At 40.1% G+C, this 22313-nt stretch overlaps 1 protein-coding gene across 2 annotated transcripts in view; it reads left to right on the top strand.

Moving 5' to 3' along the window:
• Tbc1d22 (TBC1 domain family member 22) overlaps positions 1-22313 on the top strand; it is a 78358-nt gene that overhangs the window by 27387 nt on the left and 28658 nt on the right. Inside the window, exons 5-8 of one of the 2 annotated variants that reach the window (XM_071657909.1) lie at positions 1324-1398; positions 10672-10811; positions 16512-16640; positions 17641-17827. In XM_071657909.1, the coding sequence (XP_071514010.1) occupies positions 1324-1398; positions 10672-10811; positions 16512-16640; positions 17641-17827 (531 nt within the window). The remainder of the gene's footprint in view (positions 1-1323; positions 1399-10671; positions 10812-16511; positions 16641-17640; positions 17828-22313) is intronic. The other variant, XM_071657910.1, reaches the window with a different exon arrangement.

The raw sequence follows: 22313 nt of genomic DNA, 5'->3' as shown, positions 1-22313 counted from the left end.
GCAAATTTGTCCACATACTCGGCAGCTCCTTCGTGGTTTGCAGACCGCTTTTCTCCGCACACTTTATTCATGGAAATTCCATGACGCTTCTTGAATCTTTGAAGCCATTCTTCACTATAGTCACGCTCATGTTGTAATTTAATTTCTTTTTGAAACAAGTTAGCCTGGTCCATTATCATGCTATTTGCCTGACAAGGCCCCTCCATCACTCCAATGCTGTCAAAACCATTGTATCATCACTCAATCATGCTCAGTACTCTTACCATCTTTCATAGTTTTTCTAATTGTCATTTGCTTCTTGGAATCACTGTACATAGAATTTCAGGATTTTCTTCCTTTGCTTCTTTATGTCATAGATAGTTGATGAACCAATACTGTGGATGTCACAGAGCTTACGCACTGAAACCCACAGTCCAATTTTTCCACAGTTCTACTTTATCTTGGATCGATATGGATGGTGTTTACGTTTGACACCACGACTGTCACACTCATATGTCTTAAAAGCCATAGCTTGGGTTGAATTTAAGCAAAATAAGCTAAGAATCTCACAGAATTGCGGTATCACCACCAAGTGCAGTGTAAAGAATGTAAATAAGCCCGCCCTACACACAACGCCATCTGTGGCCACCCAGTAAACTAGTTTGGTGGCCACGGTAATTTGAAGTTCCCTCATATAATTTTGTCCAGACTAAAGGAGATGCTGAACCATCAGTTGCCGGAAATTCGGTGGTGTACCTGTACTTGAACTCTGTTAGCTAGGAAGATCAGCAGACATAATGCATAGAGAGAAATTTACTTTAAACACAACACCTTCCAAGGTACATCCTCAGGTATGTATTTCATAAAGGGACATATTGCTGTCATTAGTGAATCTTTGTGCAGAAGAACTGATGCATAAGAATAATTTTTTTCATGAATGTTTCTAAATGAATGTTACAAGATTATTCACAGATAAAACATATGATCAGTCCTTGCAGAAAATAAAGCAACTAATCTTTATGAAATGCTTTTGAAATTTTTTTCTTATGATTTACTTTTTCAGCAATGGAGACAGGGTGCTTTTAGTAATCTTGGGTTCAGTATTGCACTTCTTGCATAATTTCATTTTATATGTGCCTGATAAAATTCCCTGGACAGTATTTTGTTTCTCCACATTTTGCTGTGTTTGGTGAAAAGTTTCTTGGATATTGTGATTCATCCCATATCCTCAGTTAAATTTGTTGGTAATCCACATATCCCATGTAGTAATTTATCCCATTTCCCTTCATTTGATGTGTTTCTAACAGTGATTCCATGAATATTATTGTGTTTCCTGACAAACAGTTGAGGGCGTCCTCCCTCTGTCCAGACTAGACCCTTCAGCAGCAACACATAGGACTCCAGTCATCAGTACCTCGGGTAAAGAATTTGACTTTACTCAGTGGTTCACTTCTTTACCCACTCTTTGCTCTTCACTGAGTAATCTGCTTCAACTTGTTTCTGCTAGCTGGTTGATTGGGTAATCCCCAGCCTATGTTCCTTTACAAACCAATTTGCATAATATCTTTAGAATGCCTGTAATAACTTGTCTTTGCCCCTTTTTAATAGTTATTTTTGCACATTTGGGTATATATTTTAGGAATAATTCTTATGTAATGTATTTATTTTATTACAGTATATGTGTTTATATTATCCCTGGGGTTAGGGGAGAAAGAATACTTCCCACGTATTCCCTGCGTGTCGTAGAAGGCGACTAAAAGGGGAGGGAGCGGGTGGCTGGAAATCCTCCCCTCTCGTTTTTTTTTTTTAATTTTCCAAAAGAAGGAACAGAGAAGGGGGCCAGGTGAGGATATTCCCTCTAAGGCCCAGTCCTCTGTTCTTAATGCTACCTCGCTAATGCGGGAAATGGCGAATAGTATGAAAAAAAAATATATATATATATATATATATATATATATATATATATATATATATATATATATATTATTTTATATATATATATATATATATATATATATATATATATATATATATATATATATATATATTTTTTTTTTTTTTTTTTTTTTTTTATACTTTGTCGCTGTCTCCCGCGTTTGCGAGGTAGCGCAAGGAAACAGACGAAAGAAATGGCCCAACCCCCCCCATACACATGTACATACACACGTCCACACACGCAAATATACATACCTACACAGCTTTCCATGGTTTACCCCAGACGCTTCACATGCCTTGATTCAATCCACTGACAGCACGTCAACCCCTGTATACCACATCGCTCCAATTCACTCTATTCCTTGCCCTCCTTTCACCCTCCTGCATGTTCAGGCCCCGATCACACAAAATCTTTTTCACTCCATCTTTCCACCTCCAATTTGGTCTCCCTCTTCTCCTCGTTCCCTCCACCTCCGACACATATATCCTCTTGGTCAATCTTTCCTCACTCATTCTCTCCATGTGCCCAAACCATTTCAAAACACCCTCTTCTGCTCTCTCAACCACGCTCTTTTTATTTCCACACATCTCTCTTACCCTTACGTTACTTACTCGATCAAACCACCTCACACCACACATTGTCCTCAAACATCTCATTTCCAGCACATCCATCCTCCTGCGCACAACTCTATCCATAGCCCACGCCTCGCAACCATACAACATTGTTGGAACCACTATTCCTTCAAACATACCCATTTTTGCTTTCCGAGATAATGTTCTCGACTTCCACACATTTTTCAAGGCTCCCAAAATTTTCGCCCCCTCCCCCACCCTATGATCCACTTCCGCTTCCATGGTTCCATCCGCTGACAGATCCACTCCCAGATATCTAAAACACTTCACTTCCTCCAGTTTTTCTCCATTCAAACTCACCTCCCAATTGACTTGACCCTCAACCCTACTGTACCTAATAACCTTGCTCTTATTCACATTTACTCTTAACTTTCTTCTTCCACACACTTTACCAAACTCAGTCACCAGCTTCTGCAGTTTCTCACATGAATCAGCCACCAGCGCTGTATCATCAGCGAACAACAACTGACTCACTTCCCAAGCTCTCTCATCCCCAACAGACTTCATACTTGCCCCTCTTTCCAGGACTCTTGCATTTACCTCCCTAACAACCCCATCCATAAACAAATTAAACAACCATGGAGACATCACACACCCCTGCCGCAAACCTACATTCACTGAGAACCAATCACTTTCCTCTCTTCCTACACGTACACATGCCTTACATCCTCGATAAAAACTTTTCACTGCTTCTAACAACTTGCCTCCCACACCATATATTCTTAATACCTTCCACAGAGCATCTCTATCAACTCTATCATATGCCTTCTCCAGATCCATAAATGCTACATACAAATCCATTTGCTTTTCTAAGTATTTCTCACATACATTCTTCAAAGCAAACACCTGATCCACACATCCTCTACCACTTCTGAAACCGCACTGCTCTTCCCCAATCTGATGCTCTGTACATGCCTTCACCCTCTCAATCAATACCCTCCCATATAATTTACCAGGAATACTCAACAAACTTATACCTCTGTAATTTGAGCACTCACTCTTATCCCCTTTGCCTTTGTACAATGGCACTATGCACGCATTCCGCCAATCCTCAGGCACCTCACCATGAGTCATACATACATTAAATAACCTTACCAACCAGTCAACAATACAGTCACCCCCTTTTTTAATAAATTCCACTGCAATACCATCCAAACCTGCTGCCTTGCCGGCTTTCATCTTCCGCAAAGCTTTTACTACCTCTTCTCTGTTTACCAAATCATTTTCCCTAACCCTCTCACTTTGCACACCACCTCGACCAAAACACCCTATATCTGCCACTCTGTCATCAGACACATTATATATATATATATAGGGGAGAAAGAATACTTACCATATTTTCCCTGTGTGTCATAGAAGTTGACTAAAAGGAGAGGGAGTGGGGGACTGGAAATCCTCCCCTCTCGTCTTTAATTTTCCAAAAGAAGGAACAGAGTAGGGAGCCAAGTGAAGATATTCCCTCTAAGGCTCAGTTCTCTGTTCTTAATGCTACCTCACTAATGTGGGAAATGGCGAATATGTATGAAAGAAAATATATGTACAGGTACACCACTGATTTTCTGGCACTTTTGGTTCCAATGCCTTGCCGAATTAATCATTTTGCCAGACCAACCGCAGTCACATAATAATAATTTATTAACACACTTTTAACCTAGTGATTATACATCTCCCATGTGTCTAAAGTATACTTTGGACTGCTTGAAATTTAAATTGAATGAATATTAAATGTAAATCAAATAAATTAATGAAATACATTATACACCTGCTCAGGACTGAGGTGCTCGTCAGCTACGAGTTTCGCAAATTCGTCCACATACTCAGCAGCTCCTTCGTGATTGGCAGACCGCTTTTCTTTGCACACTTTATTCATGGAAATTCCATGATGTTTCTTGAATCTTTGAAGCCATCCTTCACTATAGTCATGCTCGTGTAATTTAAGTTCTTTATGGAACAACTTAGCCTGGTCCATTATCATGCTACCTGACAAGTCCACTCCTTCACTCCAACACTGTTGAAACCATTGCATCATCACTTGATTGTACTCAGTACTCTTACCATTTTTCATAGTTTTTTTAATTGTCATTTGCTTCTTGGAATTGCTGTCTGCATAGAATTTCAATATTTTCTCCCTTCACTTCTTTATATCATAAACAGTTGATGAATCAATACTGTAGATGTCATAGAGCTTATGCACCGAAACACCATGGTCCATTTTTTCAACAGTTCCACTTTATCTTGGATAGATATGGACTGGTGTTTACGTTTGACACCACGACTGAGACTCTCATATGTCTTAGAAGCCATAGCTAGGGTTAAATTTAAGCAAAATAAGCTAAGAATCTCACAGAATTGCGGTATCACCAACAAGTGCAGTGGAAGAATGTAAATAAGCACACCCTACACGCAACACCATCTGTGGCCATCCAGTAAACTAGTCTAGTGGCCGCGGTAATTTTAGGTTCCCTCACGTGATTTTGTCTAGACTGAAGGAGGTGCCGAACCATCAGTTACCGGAAAATCGGTGTCTAAATGTGTGTGGATGTAACAAAGATGAGAAAAAAGGAGAGATAGGTATTATGTTTGAGGAAAAGAACCTGGATGTTTTGAATCTGAGTGAAATGAAGTGCAAGGGTAAAGGGGAAGAGTGGTTTGGGATTGTCTTGGGAGTAAAGTCAGGGGTTGGTGAGAGGACAGGAGCAAAAGAAGGAGTAGCACTGCTCGTGAAACAGGAGTTGTGAGGGTATGTGATAGAGTGTAAGAAAGTAAGCTCTAGATTGACATGGGTAAAAATGAAAGTGGATGGAGAGAGATGGGTGATTATTGGTACCTGTGCACCTGGTAATGAGAAGGAAGATCATGAAAGGCATGTGTTTTGGGAATAGCTGAGTGAGTGTGTCAGCAGCTTTGATGCATGAGACTGGGTTATAGTGATTGGTGATTTGAATGCAAAGGTGGATAATGTGGCGGTTGAGGGTATAATTGGCGTACATTTGGTGCTCTGTGTTGGAAATGGAAATGGTAAAGAGCTTGTAGATTTGTGTGCTGAAAAAGGACTGGTGATTGGGAATACCTGGTTTAAAAAGAGAGATATACATAAGTGTATGTATGTAAGTAGGCAAGATGGCCAGAGAGCATTGTTGGATTACTTTTAGATGTTAATGTGCTGAGAGGGGCAACTGGAGGGATGTCTGATCACTATCTTGTGGAGGCAAAGGTGAAGATATGTAGAAGTTTTCAGAAAAGAAGAGAGAATGTTGGAATGAAGAGAGTGGTGAGAGTAAGTGAGCTTGGAAAGGAGACTTGTGTGAGGAAGTACCAGGAGAGATTGAGTGCAGAATGGAAAAAAGTGAGAGCAAATGACATAAGGGGAGTGGGGGAGGAATGGGATGTATTTAGGGAAGCAGTGATGGCTTGTGCAAAAGATGCCTGTGGCATGAGAAAGGTGGGAGGTAGGAAGATTAGAAAGGGTAGTGAGTGGTGGGATGAAGAAGTAATTGTAGGTGAAAGAGAAGAGAGAGGCTTTTGGACAAGTTTTGCAGGGAAATAATGCAAATGACTGGAAGATGTATAAAAGAAAGAGGTAAGAGGTCAAGAGAAAGGTGCAAGAGGTGAAAAAGAGGGCAAATGAGAGTTGGGGTGAGAGAGTATCATTAAATTTTAGGGAGAATAAAAATGTTTTGGAAGGAGGTAAATAAAGTGCGTAAGACAAGGGAACAAATGGGAACATCGGTGAAGGGGGAAAATGGGGAGGTAATAACAAGTAGTAGTGAAGTGAGAAGGAGATGGAGTGAGTATTTTGAAGATTTATTGAATTTGTTTGATGATAGAGTGGCAGATATAGGGTGTTTTGGCCGAGATGGTGTGTGTGAAGTGACCGAGGTGGTGTGCGAAGTGAGAGGGTTAGGGAGAATGATTTGGTAAACAGAGAAGAGGTAGTGAAAGCTTTGCGGAAGATGAAAGCCGGCAAGGCAGCGGGTTTGGATGGTATTGCAGTGGAATTTATTAAAAAAGGAGATGATTGTATTGTTGACCAGTTGATGAGGATATTCAATGTATGTATGGTTCATGGTGAAGTGCCTGAGGATATTGATCGAGAGGGTCAAGGCATGTACAGAGCATCAGATTGGGGAGAAGCAGTATGGTTTCAGAAAAGGTATTGAATGTGTGGACCAGGTGTTTGCTTTGAAGAATGTATGTGAGAAATACTTAGAAGAACAGATGGATTTGTATGTACCATTTATGGACCTGGAGAAGGCATATGATAGAGTTGATAGAGATGCTCTGTGGAAGGTATTAAGAGTATATGGTGTGGGAGGTAAGTTGGTAGAAGCAGTGAAAAGTTTTTATCGAGGATGTGAGGGATATGTACGAGTGTGGAAAGGGAGCTGTGGTTTCGGTGCAGTTTACGTGACAGCTAGAGACTGAGTGTGAATGAATGTGGCCTTTGTTGTCTTTTCCTAGAGCTACCCCACATGCATGCAGGTGGAGGGGATTGTCATTTCATGTGTGGCGGGGTGGCGATGGGGATGAGTAAAGGCAGTAAGTATGAATTATATACATGTCTGTATATGTACATGTCTGTGTATGTATATATATGTATATGTTGGAATGTATAGGTATGTTTATGTGCGTGTGTTGGCTTTTATGTATATGCATGTGTATGTGGGTGGGTTGGGCTATTCTTTTGTCTGTTTCCCTGCACTACATGATTCATACTTGCTGGCTTCATTCATTCCTGTCGCCACCCTGCCACATGTGCAATGACCCCCCTTCCCCCGCATGCGCGTGAGGTAGCGCAAGGAAAAGACAACAAAGGCCACATACATTCACACTCAGTCTCTAGCTGCCATTTATAATGCATCGAAACCACAGCTTCCTTTCCACATTAAGACCCCACAAAACTTTCCATGGTTTACCCCAGACACTTCACATGCCCTGATTCAATCCATTGACAGCATGTCCGCCCCAGTGTACCACATCGTTCCAATTCTCTCTATTCCTTGCACGCCTTTCACCCTCCTGCATGTTCAGGCCCCAATCGCTCAAAATCTTTTTCACTTCATATTTCCTCCTCCACTTTGGTCTCCCACTTCTCCTCATTCCCTCCACTTCTCCTCATTCCCTCCACTTCTCCTCGTTCCCTCCACTTCTGACACATATATCCTCTTTGTTAATCTTTCCTCACTCATTCTCTTCATGTGACCAAACCATTTCAAAACCCTCTTCTGCTCTTTCAACCACACTTTTTATTACCACACATCTCTCTTACCCTTTCATTACTTACATGATCAAACCACCTCACTCCACATATTGTCCTCAATCATCTCATTTCCAGTACATCCACCCTCCTCCGCACAACTCTATCTACAGCCCACGCCTCGCAACCATATAACATTGTTGGAACCACTATTCCTTCAGACATACCCATTTTAGTTTTCCCTTTCTCAAGATCCATAAATACCACATACAATTTCTTAAGTTCTCATAGTCTTTCTCACACATATTTCAAACACTTGATCCACACAACCTTTGCCACTCCTGAAACTACATTGTTCTTCCTCATTCTGATAGTTTATGTATGCTGCCAACCTCTCAGTTACTACTCTTTCATACAGCTTACAGATACATTCATCATACTTACACTTCCATGATTTTAACATTGACATCTGTCCATCCCTTACCTTTCTACTGTAGCATTGTATTGGCAGTTCATTGATCCTCAGGCACATCACCTTGACCCATACAGTCGTTAAAAGTTCTAGATATATAGTCAGTAGTCAACAATACAATTACCTCCTTTCTTAAGAAATTTAACCGTAAAACCATCCACTCCAGCCTTCTTGTCACATTTCATCTGATGCAAGACTTTCACCACTTTTCACCTCATCACATTATTGTATTGATAATTAGTGTATTATCAAAGTTTATGAAAGAGTCCTCATGATACCCAGGACATTTTTTAAAGTCTCCTGTAGCCAAAGGCTGCACTATCTCCAGTAACAGGGAAATACCAGCATCTCTGGAGGGAGGTCTTTGATGAGACTGCACTACCAAAGATACAGATTTGCCAAAGATGACTTTTCACTGGCAGTTTAATCTCAAGCAGGCAGGGTCTGGTAACAACTCACTTTACAAACATATTTTCTTACTCCCTACCCCGAGGATTCCCTTCCGTCCTTTTGAGACTCTTGCAGCACTCGAGAAGCTGAGTTACTGGTTATTTATTTTACAGATTGGAATTAGATTGTGATACATGGACCATTTAATATCGTAGATTTTGTTCATCTGATTTCATATGAGTATTCCAGTACATCAAATATTGTTTTACACCTTATTTCTTAATGACTTACAGCTGTGTTGGAAGAGAAGGCAGTGTATGTTATTTACAACACCATTACTGCTTTTTGATTTTTTTTTTTGTCAAAATATGAGACCACTCTAATCTTATTTTCTGGACTCCTTTCATTACAAAAGACTGCCAAAACAATCTTGTTTAATGTTGTTTCTCTCTTGGGAATTAGAAGCTCAATTAGAAAATGTATGCTCACAGGTTTTCATCTTTTCAAAGAAGCATTTTAGATGTTGAGGAAGTTTTATCTCATTTTTTGAAACTTTTTTGACCCCATTTTAGAACTGGTTACTTAAGACTTGTTTCCTGCTAAGTCTTCTTCCACTCGTAAGTGGAAGAATTAGGGATACCTTAGAAATACAGAGGGTTCTTAGGATTTTATATAAGTGGATTTATGAAGCCAAGTACCAAATGAGGCAAAGACATTGGGATCCTCATAAGAAATGTAAAAGGTCTTGGAGGACCATGAATGAGACTTCAACGTCAGAAAGCGTATTAGTCAGACATAAGTGGAAAAAGTGACTCATATTGATTATTATTAGGGGTGAGCAGGATGAGATTTGTTAGTTCTCATCTTTTCTTCATATGTGGTTGCCGAGGGTATGTGAGAGAATATATATTATTCCTTATAATTAAGGACTATCCAAAAGGCCTTCGTAGCTCCTTTTTTTTCATTACTGCTGCATATGTAAGCCTAAAGACATCTTTTTACTTTTTACACTTGAACTTTGCAACTGTCAGTCTTGCACTGACTTGAACTCAATCAAACATATTTTCATACTATTCTTACTTTGTTAAAAGAAAGAAAATCTATTTTTACTGTGTGTTTCTTTGGCTATTTAACTTTGATAGCTATGTTCATCCTGCATCTTCCTTTAGTGATCTGCAGCACATGGTCAGAATGTAGTTGTTTTAAGAATGTTTATTGATTATATTAATGACCATTACTTTTTCTGTTCCTGCTTCCTTTTTCTGCTTATCAATCTCTTCAGGTTGCTTATCTCCTGGGAATCATCATTCTTTTTAGTCATGATTGTGTTTCTTAGTGTGAGAGAAGACATTTTTGACATTTTTGAAGCACTTCTATTTGTTGTTCTTTCCAGGATACATGAAGATGCAGTGAACAGGTTACTTAGAAAAGACTTTCATGAGCCATCTCACTTCTATGGAAAATTTCATATAGTAAAGATAAACAGATGGACTACTGACTTCCATATGATGTATACAGTTTGAATTAATTTTCCTACATCTGTCTTTCTTTTAATACCCATTTATCTATCGTAATCTGTGTCTGCTTATCTCTATATCTCTCCTTTGGTGGGCATGTGTATCTCTCTCAGTACTCACTTTATCCACTTCCACCTTTTCATTTCCCACGCTTATGTCAAGGTGGCATATGCAGAAACTTACGTTAAGATCAGTGTAATCTAAAATTCCTCCATACTAAGCTGTACCCCCTTCTAGTCCTTCCATCTCATTTTTTTTTTTGTGGATCTTTCTCAAGCATTTTTTCTTTTTCTTCACACTGCTGTTTTGTAATACATGTTGAATATTCAAGTAAGATTTCTTTGGACCACCCTTTATGGCAACAGGTGGTTTTATGTTATTAGAACAAGGTCACCATAGAATAGTTTGCTTGTGATAAAATATAGCATATCTTAATCATCTGATATTAGATTATGATTGTTTCCCATTTTTTTGAGTGTTGTATTGAGTTCTGATATGTGTGACATGGAGCAGTCTTGTATATTTTCATATTTTATGTTTGTTTACAGGTAGTGAGAGAGATATGGTAAAACAAGAAAAGTTCTTAGAACTTATCTTAAGCAACAACACAAATTTGCCTGAGCTTCGTAAACTCTCATGGTCTGGAATCCCACCTCCTGTCCGAGCTGTCACGTGGAGACTTCTCAATGTAAGTATGTTTAGGGATTTCATCGGGTTATTTGCACTTTTCTCTTTTTCTGTTCTCTCCCACAATGTTAGAAAATATGGCGTAATGTAAGTATGTTTAGGGATTTTATCAGGTTATTTGCACTTTTCTCTCTTTTTCTGCTCTCTCCCACAATGTAAGAAAATATGGCATAGGAGAAAAGCAGTTAGAAGTAGTAGGAAGTTTTTATTGAGGATGTAAGGCATGTATACAAGTAGGAAGAGAGGGGTGTTAATGCATCTAAGTGAAGGTTGGTCTGTAGCAGGGGTGTTTGATATCACCATGGTTTTTCATTTTGTTTATGGATGGGGTAGTGAGGGAGGTAAATCCAAGTCTTTTACAAAGGGGCAAGTATGCAAAGTGTTTGGGATGAGAGGGTCTGGAAAGTGAGTTGGTTGTTGTGTGCTGGTGATACAGCATTGGTGACAGATTCAAGTGAGAAACTGTAGAAGATGGTAATTGAGTTTTGAAATTTGTGTGAAAGGAGGAAGCTGAGTGTAAATGTGAATAAAAGCAAGGTTTCTTAAATTGAGCAGGGATGAGGGACAAGTTAGTTGGGGATGTAAGTTTGATTGGAGAAAACTTGGATGAAATGAAGTGTTTTATATGCCTAGGAGTGGACATGGCTGTGAAAATTGTGTGAAAGGGGGAAGCTGAGTGTAAATGTGAATAAAAGCAAGGTTCTTAAATTGAGCAGGGATGAGGGACAAGTTAGTTGGGGATGTAAGTTTGATTGGAGAAAACTTGGATGAAATGAAGTGTTTTATATACCTAGGAGTGGACATGGCAGTGAATGGATCAATGGAAGTGGATGTGAGTCCCAGAGTGGGTTAGGGGATAAAGGATATGGTAGCGCTGAAGAATGTGTGGAAAGAGAGGGCAAAAATAGGTATGTTTGAGGGTATAGTAATCCCAACAATATTGTATAGATGCAAGGCATGAGCTATATATAAGGCTTTGTGTAGGAGGTGCAGTGTTTGAGGACAATATGTGGGGTGAGGTGGTTTGTTTGAATAAGTAATGAAATGGTAAGACAGAGGTGTGTTAACAAAAGGTGTTTGGTTGATAAAGCAAAAGAGGTGGTACTAAATTGGTTAGGACACATGGAGAGAATGAGTAGGAAAGGTTGACAAAAAGGATTTATGTATCAGAAGTGAAGGGAACAAGGGAGTGGGGAAGCCAAATTGGAGATGGAAGGATTAAGTGAAAAAGGTTTTGAGCAATTGGGGGCCTGAACATGCAGGAGGATGATTGGCATGCATGGGATGAAATGAATTGGTACAATGTGATATACTGGGGTCGATGTCCTGTCAATGGACTGAACCAGGGCATGTGAAGCATTCGAGATGGACCTTTGAAAGGTCTGTGGTGCTTATGGATAGAGAGCTGTGGTTTTGCTGTATTACACATCTTTCTTTGTGTGTTCCTGTTGCTTCTTCACTAACGCAGAAAATGGTGAATGAGTATGAAAAATCTTGACATATATTTTGAGTGCCTGAGGCATGAACATGCAGGAGGATTAAAGGCATGCATTGGATAGAATGAATTGGAGCAGTGAGGTATACATGGGGCAAAGTGCTGTTGGTGGACTGAACCAGGGCATGTGAAACAGCTGAGGGAAACCACAGAAAGTTGTGTGGGGCCTGGTTCTGATTAGGGGGATATGGTTTTGGTGGTGTGCACATGAATGCTAGAGAATGTATGTGAAAAAATTAGGCCTTTCTTTGTCTGTTTGTGGCATTATCTTAGTATTGCAGAAACAATGAACAATTATGAACCAAAAAGTCATTTTGAAAATGTATGCAGGTTTTGTTGATAATCAGAAAAATTATAGTGAATGATTACTCGACAAATGGCATTTGACCTTTCATGAGAGCTTCTAGCTGGGAGCTGTTGACCTCATACAAGAACCAATTCTAGAATTGGCCACCTGTGCCTTGAAGTAAAATAAACTGCCATTAATGCTTGAATTGGTAGCCCCCTGATTATTTCCATGTATAGATTTCAAGGACACTTGCACCCTCATGTCTCACAATAGATTATGTTGCTGTGTAATTCTTACAGGATAATAGGTATTAATGATATGAGACCTTTAGTAATATCTTTGTTGTGACTAAACATATATAAAACTACCACACAACTCAATTGATATGGCTGAAAGTACGCATAGAGTATGTCATATGCGCAGCACTGGTACAGCATAAGCCAAAGAGTCTGTAGCTTTCATTTATAATGAATCACCAGGTTGAGTTATAAATCATTCTAATTAGTCTTGTTTCCCAACACCCCTCTTTTGCCCTCCATCTCTTTTCTCTTTTATATTTAGTTTCCTTTCTTGCTGATCTGTCTCTGTAGTTGTTGGTAGATCTACCTTTCTCATTTTCCTCATCAACAGAAGTTACCCTCAAAGTTTTGTGTTGGCTCCTACACTCTCCCTCCTTTCCTTTCTTTAGCATATAACAGAATGCACTTATATGTTGAGGACTCAACATTGCATTCCTCTACTTCCTTCAGATCTGCTCCATCCTCTCTCATATGATCTGCATCTCACTCAGTGCAACTTTCTCAATAAACTCAGACTTGGGCAGGTTATTTTAGTGGGTTAGATGGAATCTGGTTCTTAAATGCCTCCCAAATCCAATTTCTACTCATGTGTCTTTTTAAAACCCCTCATTCATTCTCTCCATATGTCCAAATCCTTTCAGCACACCCTCTTCAGCTCTCTCAACCAACTCTTTTTATTACCACACCTCTCTCTTACTCTTTCATTACTCATTCAGTCAAACCACCTCACACCACATATTGTCCTAAAACATTTCATTTCCAGCATATTCACCCCTCCTTCTCTCTGCCTTATCAGTAGCCCATGTCTCTCATCCATGTATTATTGTTGGGACTGTTATACCTTCAAAAATACCCATTCTTACCCTCCCAGATAATGTTCTCTCCACACATTCATCATCTATCCCAGAACCTTTAACCCTTCACCCACCCTATGACTCACTTTCATTGCCATGGTTCCATTCACTATGTTGTCCACTCCCAGGTATATAAAACTCTTCACTTTCAGTTTTTCTCCATTCAAACTCACATCCCAACTAACCTGCCCCTCAGCCTTGCTAAACCTAATATTTTTGCCTTTATTCTGATTTACTCTTGACTTCCTCCTTTCACACACACTTCTGGGCTTAGAAACCAGGTTCTGCATTTTCTTACTTGAATCTGTCACCAGTGATGTATCATCAACACACAGCAACTGACTCACTTCCCAGGCCCTCTCATTCCCCACCGACTCCATACTTGCCATTCTCTCCAAGACTCCCACATTTACCTCCCTCACCACCCCATCCATAAGCAGATTTAACCTTCATGGTGACATCTTTCACCCCTGCTGCTGACCACCCTTCACTTTGAACAGTTTACTATCTTCTCATCCTACTTGTACACATGCCTTACACCCATGATGAAAACTTCCCACTGCTTCTATCAGCTTTCCTCCTACACCAAATGTTCTTAAGACCTTTCATAGGCATCTTTATCAACCCTGCTAAATGCTTACTCCAAAACAGTAAATGCTGCATATACAGCCATCTGTTTCTATAAGTATTTCTCATTTATGTTCTTTTAAGCAAACACTTAATTCACACATCGTCCACCACTTCTGAAACAACACTGCTCCCCAGTCTGATGCTCTGTACATGCCTTCACCCTTTCAGTCAGTAACCTCCCTTACACCTTACCAGGTACACTCAACAAACTTATACCTATGTAGTTTGAACACTCGCCTTTATCCCCTTTGCCTTTACAAAATGGCTGTATACATACATTCTGCCAATCCTCACCCTCATTCTTAATAAATTCATCTGCAGTGCCATCCATTTCAACTGCCTTGCCACATTTCATCTTATGTAAGGCTTTCTTCACCTCTACTCTTCTCCCCAAACCACACTCCATAACTTTCTCACTTTGCATACCACCCAGACCCACACACCTTATACCTGCCACCCTATCATCAAGCACATTCAAATTCTTCAAAATACTCCGTCTCCTCTCCTCATCATTACCTGTTACAACTTAACCTTTTGCCCCTTTCACTGAAGTTCCTACTTGTTCTCTTTTTTTGCACATTATTAACCTTTTCTTTGTCTCCTTAAAGCTTACTGATACTTGCTCACCACAATGCTCATTTTCCCTCTTTTTCAACTCCAACACCTTTGTCTTTAGCTTCTGCTGCTTTCTCTTATACATTTCCAATCTTTTGCACTCTTTTCATGTAAATGCTACCCAAATGCCTCTCTATTCTCTTTCAACTGCAACTATACTTTTTCATTTCTTTACTCACTACCCTTTCTAATCAACCCATCTCCCCTTTGCATGACATGTGCATCTCTCACATATGCTAGTGCTGCTTCTCTAAACACCTATTCCTCACACACTCTCTTTGCTTCATTCACTCTCATCTTTTGCTGTTCTACACTTAATTCTCCTGGTATTTCTTCTTATGTTTTTTTTTTCCCAAAGCTCACTTACTGATACCATTCTCTTATCTCTGATATTGTTTCCTCTTTTTGAAAACCTCTACGTCTTCTCATTTGCCTCCACAAGATAGTGATTAGACATCCCACCAGCTGCCCATCTCAGCATACTTACATCCTAAAGTCTGTCTTGGACACTTGTCATTTAAGATATAACACAATAATGCCCTCTGACCATCTCTCCTACTTGTCTCCTACTAGCTTATGTATTCTTGTGTATGTCTTTCTATTTAAATCAGGTGTTCAGCACACATCTCCACAGGTGTTCACCTTTTCCATTCATGATACTGAATATTCCATTTCCCCCATTTATACCCTCAACTGCCACAATACTCACCTTTGCATTCAGACAACCCATCACTAATATCCTGTTTCGTGCATCAAAACTGCTTGCTGACACGCTCAATCAGCTGGTCCCAAAACACTTACCTCTCATGATTTTTCTTCTCATGAGTAGGTGCATGAACTCTAATAGTCTCCCATCTCTCACCATCCACTTTCATTTTTACCCACATTTGGTTAGAATTCACTTCCTGACACTTTCACATACTTCCAAAACTACTTCAGGAGAGTGTTACTCCTTCCTTTGTTCTTGCCCTCTCACCAACTCCTAACTTTACTCTTTAGACATTTCCAAACCATTCTTCATTTAGAGCCAGAACATCCAGTTTTTTCCTCAAACATACTACCTGTCTCCTTTCTTTTCAACTTGGTTACATCACACTCATTTAGTCACCCCAGCCTAAACTACTTCTGTACCATCTTTTAGCAACTGATGTACAAGAAAGGGAAGGTTTCCAGTCCCTGCTTCCACCCATTTCAGTAGCCTTCTACAACATGCAGCAGATACATAGGTAGAATTTGTTCTCCTAAATTGTTTACTGTGTTAATTATTTGGATGCCCATTCCAACACATTGAGCTAGATCTATGTGCAGTTTGTCCAAGCACTGGCACACTTGGTTCCTCTAGATGTGTTCTTTATGTATTGAATTATTTTCTATTTTAAACTAACAAAAGGTGATCCAGTTTGTGTTATGATATGACTGGTAGCTGTCAGTAAGCACCTGCTGATACACTGAACTGACAAGTCAATACAGTAAAGAAATAAGCCATCATTTTTGATACTTCCTTTCTTTCATTTTGTAGGGATATCTTCCTGCCAATGCAGAACGCCGAGAAGATACCCTTAAACGGAAACAGGAAGAGTATTGGAGTTTTGTGAAGCAGTATTATGATACTCGTCATGAAGATATATATCAGGATACATTTAGGCAGGTGAGGTTGTATAGTTAGTATTATTGTAAAGTTTTTTGAGATAGATGGCAACTAAGACATGTAATTGTGAAGGAATGCTGGTACATTTAGTTAGTTGCTTGAAGATGGAAAGAGAATAAGCTGGGTAATATGAAGGTGTTCAAAAAAGTGAAAATTGGATCAGAGTCACTGGAAGTGAGTTGGTTATGATTGAGAGAGAACTTTATTTTGGAATGGGACTGAGAGAATGAGTAGAAAATATAATGATAATGCAGTGAATAGGAAGTAGTACAACAGGGACTTGCATTAACACATTTTATCCAGTGATTGATTGTTAACACGGTATACAGGATTACATGCACAGAAAATGTCAATATGGACCACAAAATGTTAAAGTGGTCCCAAGTGAAAGAAATCTTTTTTTGATGCAGTGATGTTCATCCTCCTGGCACCAGTTCCAGAAGTCATATGCCATGTCTTTTGAGAAAATTCCATCCATGAGTCTCCCACACACAACCAGAGGGCACCAACATGATTAATTACCCTGCTTTGGCCACTTCCTCCCACATCATGCACTGGAGGACAAGGCAGAAGAGCCAAGTTTAGGCCAAATAAAGGAACCAGCTAACTTATTGGATGACGTGTAGGAGCAGTAAAGACTAGCTTGTAACGTTGATTTATGCAGTTTCATCAGCTTATATTGGCATATACTGACTTAGCCATGGTACTTTACAGAGAATTTTTTTACAGTTTAACACAGTTACTGAGTATTTTTGTACATATTGTTTGGCCTCTTGTCCCTAATCTGCTTTTAACATGTAATCATTATGTTAACACTTCTTTCAGTGGGCCCTATCATGTGTTAATGATCAGCCACTGGTAGATGGATGCCCTTTCTTATTTGCTGAAATTATTTTACTCTTTTTGTCAAAATTTGACCACTTTTTGTACCATGAGGATTTTCAGAATTCATATATTTACTGAAATAGTATTGAATGATACTCTCTTCTTCCTCTTTCAGATCCATATAGATATCCCAAGGATGTCACCTCTGGTACCACTCTTCCAGCAGACCATTGTGCAAGAGATGTTTGAACGTATTTTGTACATTTGGGCCATCAGACATCCAGCCTCAGGTTATGTGCAAGGAATTAATGACCTGGTCACACCTTTCTTTATTGTCTTCCTACATGAAGTGGTTCCCAAGGGTGGGTCTTTGATCACGCATTTTCTTGATTTTTTTTTCTATTATCCAGAAAAGAATAATGTATATTGACACTCATAATGTTACTGAGAAGGTCAATGCCTGCCCTTGAAGAGGACTTTTGTCTGTGACTGTAGCTCAAGACATAAAAGATTTGTCTGGAATGGCATTCTAAGTTATAGAATGAGTTATTACTATAACTCTATTAGAAAGATATCAGACAGAGATGCATGATGTAATGCTGTATACTGAGCACCAAAGTACACCATAGCTGTATTAAAGTGGTTTTGTACCTGTGCACTAGTAATACTGACAGCACAACCTCACTAACGTGTGGAAAGCTGATAGGCATAAAAAAAGTCCTTTTTTTTTAATTTATACTTGATTGCAGTTTTCTGCATTAGTGAGATATTGCCAGGAACAGACAAAGAAAGGCTGCATCTGACCATACCCATTTTTTGTTATTATGCATAATTCACTAAAACAGCTTTCTATTCATGACTAGGCCCCACAGACTTTTCCTTGGTTTACTCTGGATGCTTCACATGTCATGGTTCAGACCATTTACAGGACATCAACCCCTGTATACCGCTTCGTTCCATTTCACTCTATCCTGTGCATGCCGTTCATCCAAATGCATGTTCAGGCCCCATTCACTCAAAATCTTTTTCGCTTTATCCTTCCATCTCCAGTTTGGTCTCCCTATTCTTGTTGTTCCCTCCACCTATCCTGTTTCACTTTGTCTGTATGTCCATGCCATTTTAGTTCACATTCTTCAGCTCTCTCAACAACACGTTTTTCATGACCACACCTCTCCTATTCTTTCATTACTTGGTTGATCAGACCACCTCACACCACATATTCTCAAACATTTCATTTCCATCACACCCACCCTCCTCTGTACAGCCTTATCTATAGCCATGCCTTGCATCTGTATATGTTGGGATTACTATACCTTCAAACATACCCATTTTTGCCCTCACCTTCAAACATACCCATTTTTGCCCTCTCATATAATTTCTCTTTCCACATTCTTTTGTATTCCCAGAACTTTCACCCCTTCACCTGCCTTGTGACCCACTTCCATGGTTCCATTTGCTGCCCTTTCCACTCCTAGGTATCTAAAACGCTCCACTTCCTCCAATTTTTTCCATTGAAAATCACTCTCCAGCTACTAGCTTGTTCCTCAACATCACTGAACTTAATGACCTTGATTTTATTCACATTTACTCTCAACTTTTTCCTTTCACACACTCTTCCAGACTCATTAACCACTTTCTGCAGTCACACTCAAACCAGCTGTCAGTGCTATATCTAAAGCAAACAACAACTGACTCAGTTCCCAGGCCTTCTCATCCTCTACAGACTGTCCCTCTCTCCAAGGCTCCTGCATTTACCTCTCTAACCATCTCAGCTATAAACAAATTAAAAAACCATGGTGACATCATGCATTCCTGCTGCAGACCAGTTTTCACTCGGAACCATGTCACTCTCTTCTCTTTTCATGCACATGCCCATAAGAAGTTATTTTATTTTGTTTATTATACTTTGTCGTTGTCTCCCACGTTAGCGAAGTAGCGCAAGGAAATGCATGAAAGAATGTCCCAACCCACCCACATACACATGTATATACATAAGCCCATAAGAAGTTTTTTTTTTTTCTTGCTTTGTCGCTGTCTCCCGCATTTGCGAGGTAGCGCACGGAAACAGACGAAAGAAATGGCCCAACCCACCCCCATACACATGTATATACATACGTCCACACACGCAAATATACATACCTACACAGCTTTCCATGGTTTACCCCAGACGCTTCACATGCCCTGATTCAATCCACTGACAGCACGTCAACCCGGGTATACCACATCGATCCAATTCACTCTATTCCTTGCCCTCCTTTCACCCTCCTGCATGTTCAGGCCCCGATCACACAAAATCTATTTCACTCCATCTTTCCACCTCCAATTTGGTCTCCCACTTCTCCTCGTTCCCTCCACCTCCGACACATATATCCTCTTGGTCAATCTTTCCTCACTCATTCTCTCCATGTGCCCAAACCATTTCAAAACACCCTCTTCTGCTCTCTCAACCACGCTCTTTTTATTTCCACACATCTCTCTTACCCTTACGTTACTTACTCGATCAAACCACCTCACACCACACATTGTCCTCAAACATCTCATTTCCAGCACATCCATCCTCCTGCGCACAACTCTATCCATAGCCCACGCCTCGCAACCATACAACATTGTTGGAACCACTATTCCTTCAAACATACCCATTTTTGCTTTCCGAGATAATGTTCTCGACTTCCACACATTCTTCAAGGCTCCCAGAATTTTCGCCCCCTCCCCCACCCTATGATCCACTTCCGCTTCCATGGTTCCATCCGCTGCCAGATCCACTCCCAGATATCTAAAACACTTTACTTCCTCCAGTTTTTCTCCATTCAAACTTGCCTCCCAATATAAGAAGTATATACATATTTATTTATTTATTATACTTAATCACTGTTTCCCACATTAGCGAGGTAGTGCCAGGAAAGAAAGAAAGACCCATCTACCTATTTACACACACATATATATACATACATGCACATACACGTACATATACATGTGAAAAGTCTGGGGTAAACCATGGAAAGTTTTGTGAGGCCTGGATGTGGATAGGGAGCTATGGTCTTAGTGCATGACATACGACAGCTGGAGACTGAGTGTGAAGGTACACATATATACTTATGTACATATTCATACATATTCATGAGAGCAAGGTTATTAGGTACAGTAGGGTTGAGGGACAAGTCAATTGGGAGGTAAGTTTGAATGGAAAAAACTGGAGGAAGTGAAGTGTTTTAGATATCTGGGAGTGGATTTGGCAGCAGATGGAACCATGGAAGCGGAAGTGAATCATAGGGTAGGGGAGGGGGCGAAAGTTCTGGGAGTGTTGAAGGATGTGTGGAAGTCGAGAAAATTATCTCAGAAAGCAAAAATTGGTATGTTTGAAGGAATAGTGGTTCCAACAATGTTATATGGTTGCGAGGCGTCGGCTATGGATAGAGTTGTGTGGAGGAGGGTGGATGTGCTGGAAACGAGATGTTTGAGGACAATATGTGGTGTGAGGTGGTTTGATCGAGTAAGTAATAATAGGGTAAGAGAGATGTGTGGTAATGAAAAGAGTGTGGTTGAGAGAGCAGAAGAGGGTGTGTTGAAATGGTTTGGTCACATGGAGAGAATGAGTGAGGAAAGATTGACCAAGAGGATATATGTGTTCAGAGGTGGAGGGAATGACAAGAAGTGGGAGACCAAATTGGAGGTGGAAAGATGGAGTGAAAAAGATTTTGAGTGATCGGGCTTTGAACATGCAGGAGGGTGAAAGGCGTGCAAGAAATAGAGTGAATTGGAATGATGTGGTATACCAGGGTTGACGTGCTGTCAATGGATTGAACCAGGGCATGTGAAGCGTCTGGGGTAAACCATGGAAAGTTCTGTGGGGCCTGTATGTGGAAAGGGAGCTGTGGTTTCAGTGCATTATTACATGACAGCTAGAGACTGAATGTGAACGAAAGTGGCCTTTGTTGTCTTTTCCTAGCGCTACTCGTGCACATTTGGGAGAGGGGGTGGTTATTTTCATGTGTGGCAAGGTGGCGATGGGAATGAATAAAGGCAGACTATGAATTATGTGCATGTGTATATATGTATATGTCTGTGTGTGTATATATTGCGTGTGTGGATATGTATATACATGTGTATGTGAGTGGGTTGGGCCATTCTTTCGTCTGTTTCCTTGCACTACCTCGCTAACACAGGAGACAACGACAAAACAAAATAAATGAATAAATAATATATTCATCCTTGCTTACCTTTATCCATTTCTAGTGGCACCCTGCCCCACAGGAAACAACATTACTACCTCCTGCATCAGCGAGGTAATGCCAGTTAACAGTTGAAGAAAGGTCACATTCGCTCACAGTCATTCTCTAGCTGTCATGTGTAATGCACCGAGACCACAGGTCCATATCCACATCCAGGCCCCACATGCCTTTTCATAGTTTACCTTGGACGTTTCACTTTCCCTGGTTCAGTCCATTGACAGCACATTGACCCCACTATACCACATCATTCTGATTCACTCATTTCTCTGTGCGCCTTTCATCCTCCTGCATGTTCAGGCCCTGATCACTCAAAATCTTTTTCACTATCGTTCCACCTCCAATTTGGTCTCCCACTTCTCCTTTTTCCCTCCACCTCTGACACATATATCCTCTATGTCAACCTTTCCTCACTCATTCTATCCATTTTTTTTATTCATTATACTTTGTCACTGTCTCCTGCGTTAGCGAGGTAGCGTAAGGAAACAGATGAAAGAATGGCCCAACCCACCCACATTCACTTGTCCCTCAACCCTACTGTACCTAATTACTTTGCTATTATTCTTATTAACTCTTAGCTTTCTTCTTTCACACACTTTACCAAACTCAGTCGCTAGCTTCT

This window comes from Panulirus ornatus, chromosome 65 (assembly GCF_036320965.1).
Source record: "Panulirus ornatus isolate Po-2019 chromosome 65, ASM3632096v1, whole genome shotgun sequence".
Lineage (NCBI taxonomy): Eukaryota > Metazoa > Arthropoda > Malacostraca > Decapoda > Palinuridae > Panulirus > Panulirus ornatus.
Note: the sequence above shows the minus strand (reverse complement) of the source record. Positions and strands in the feature narration are given on the sequence as shown.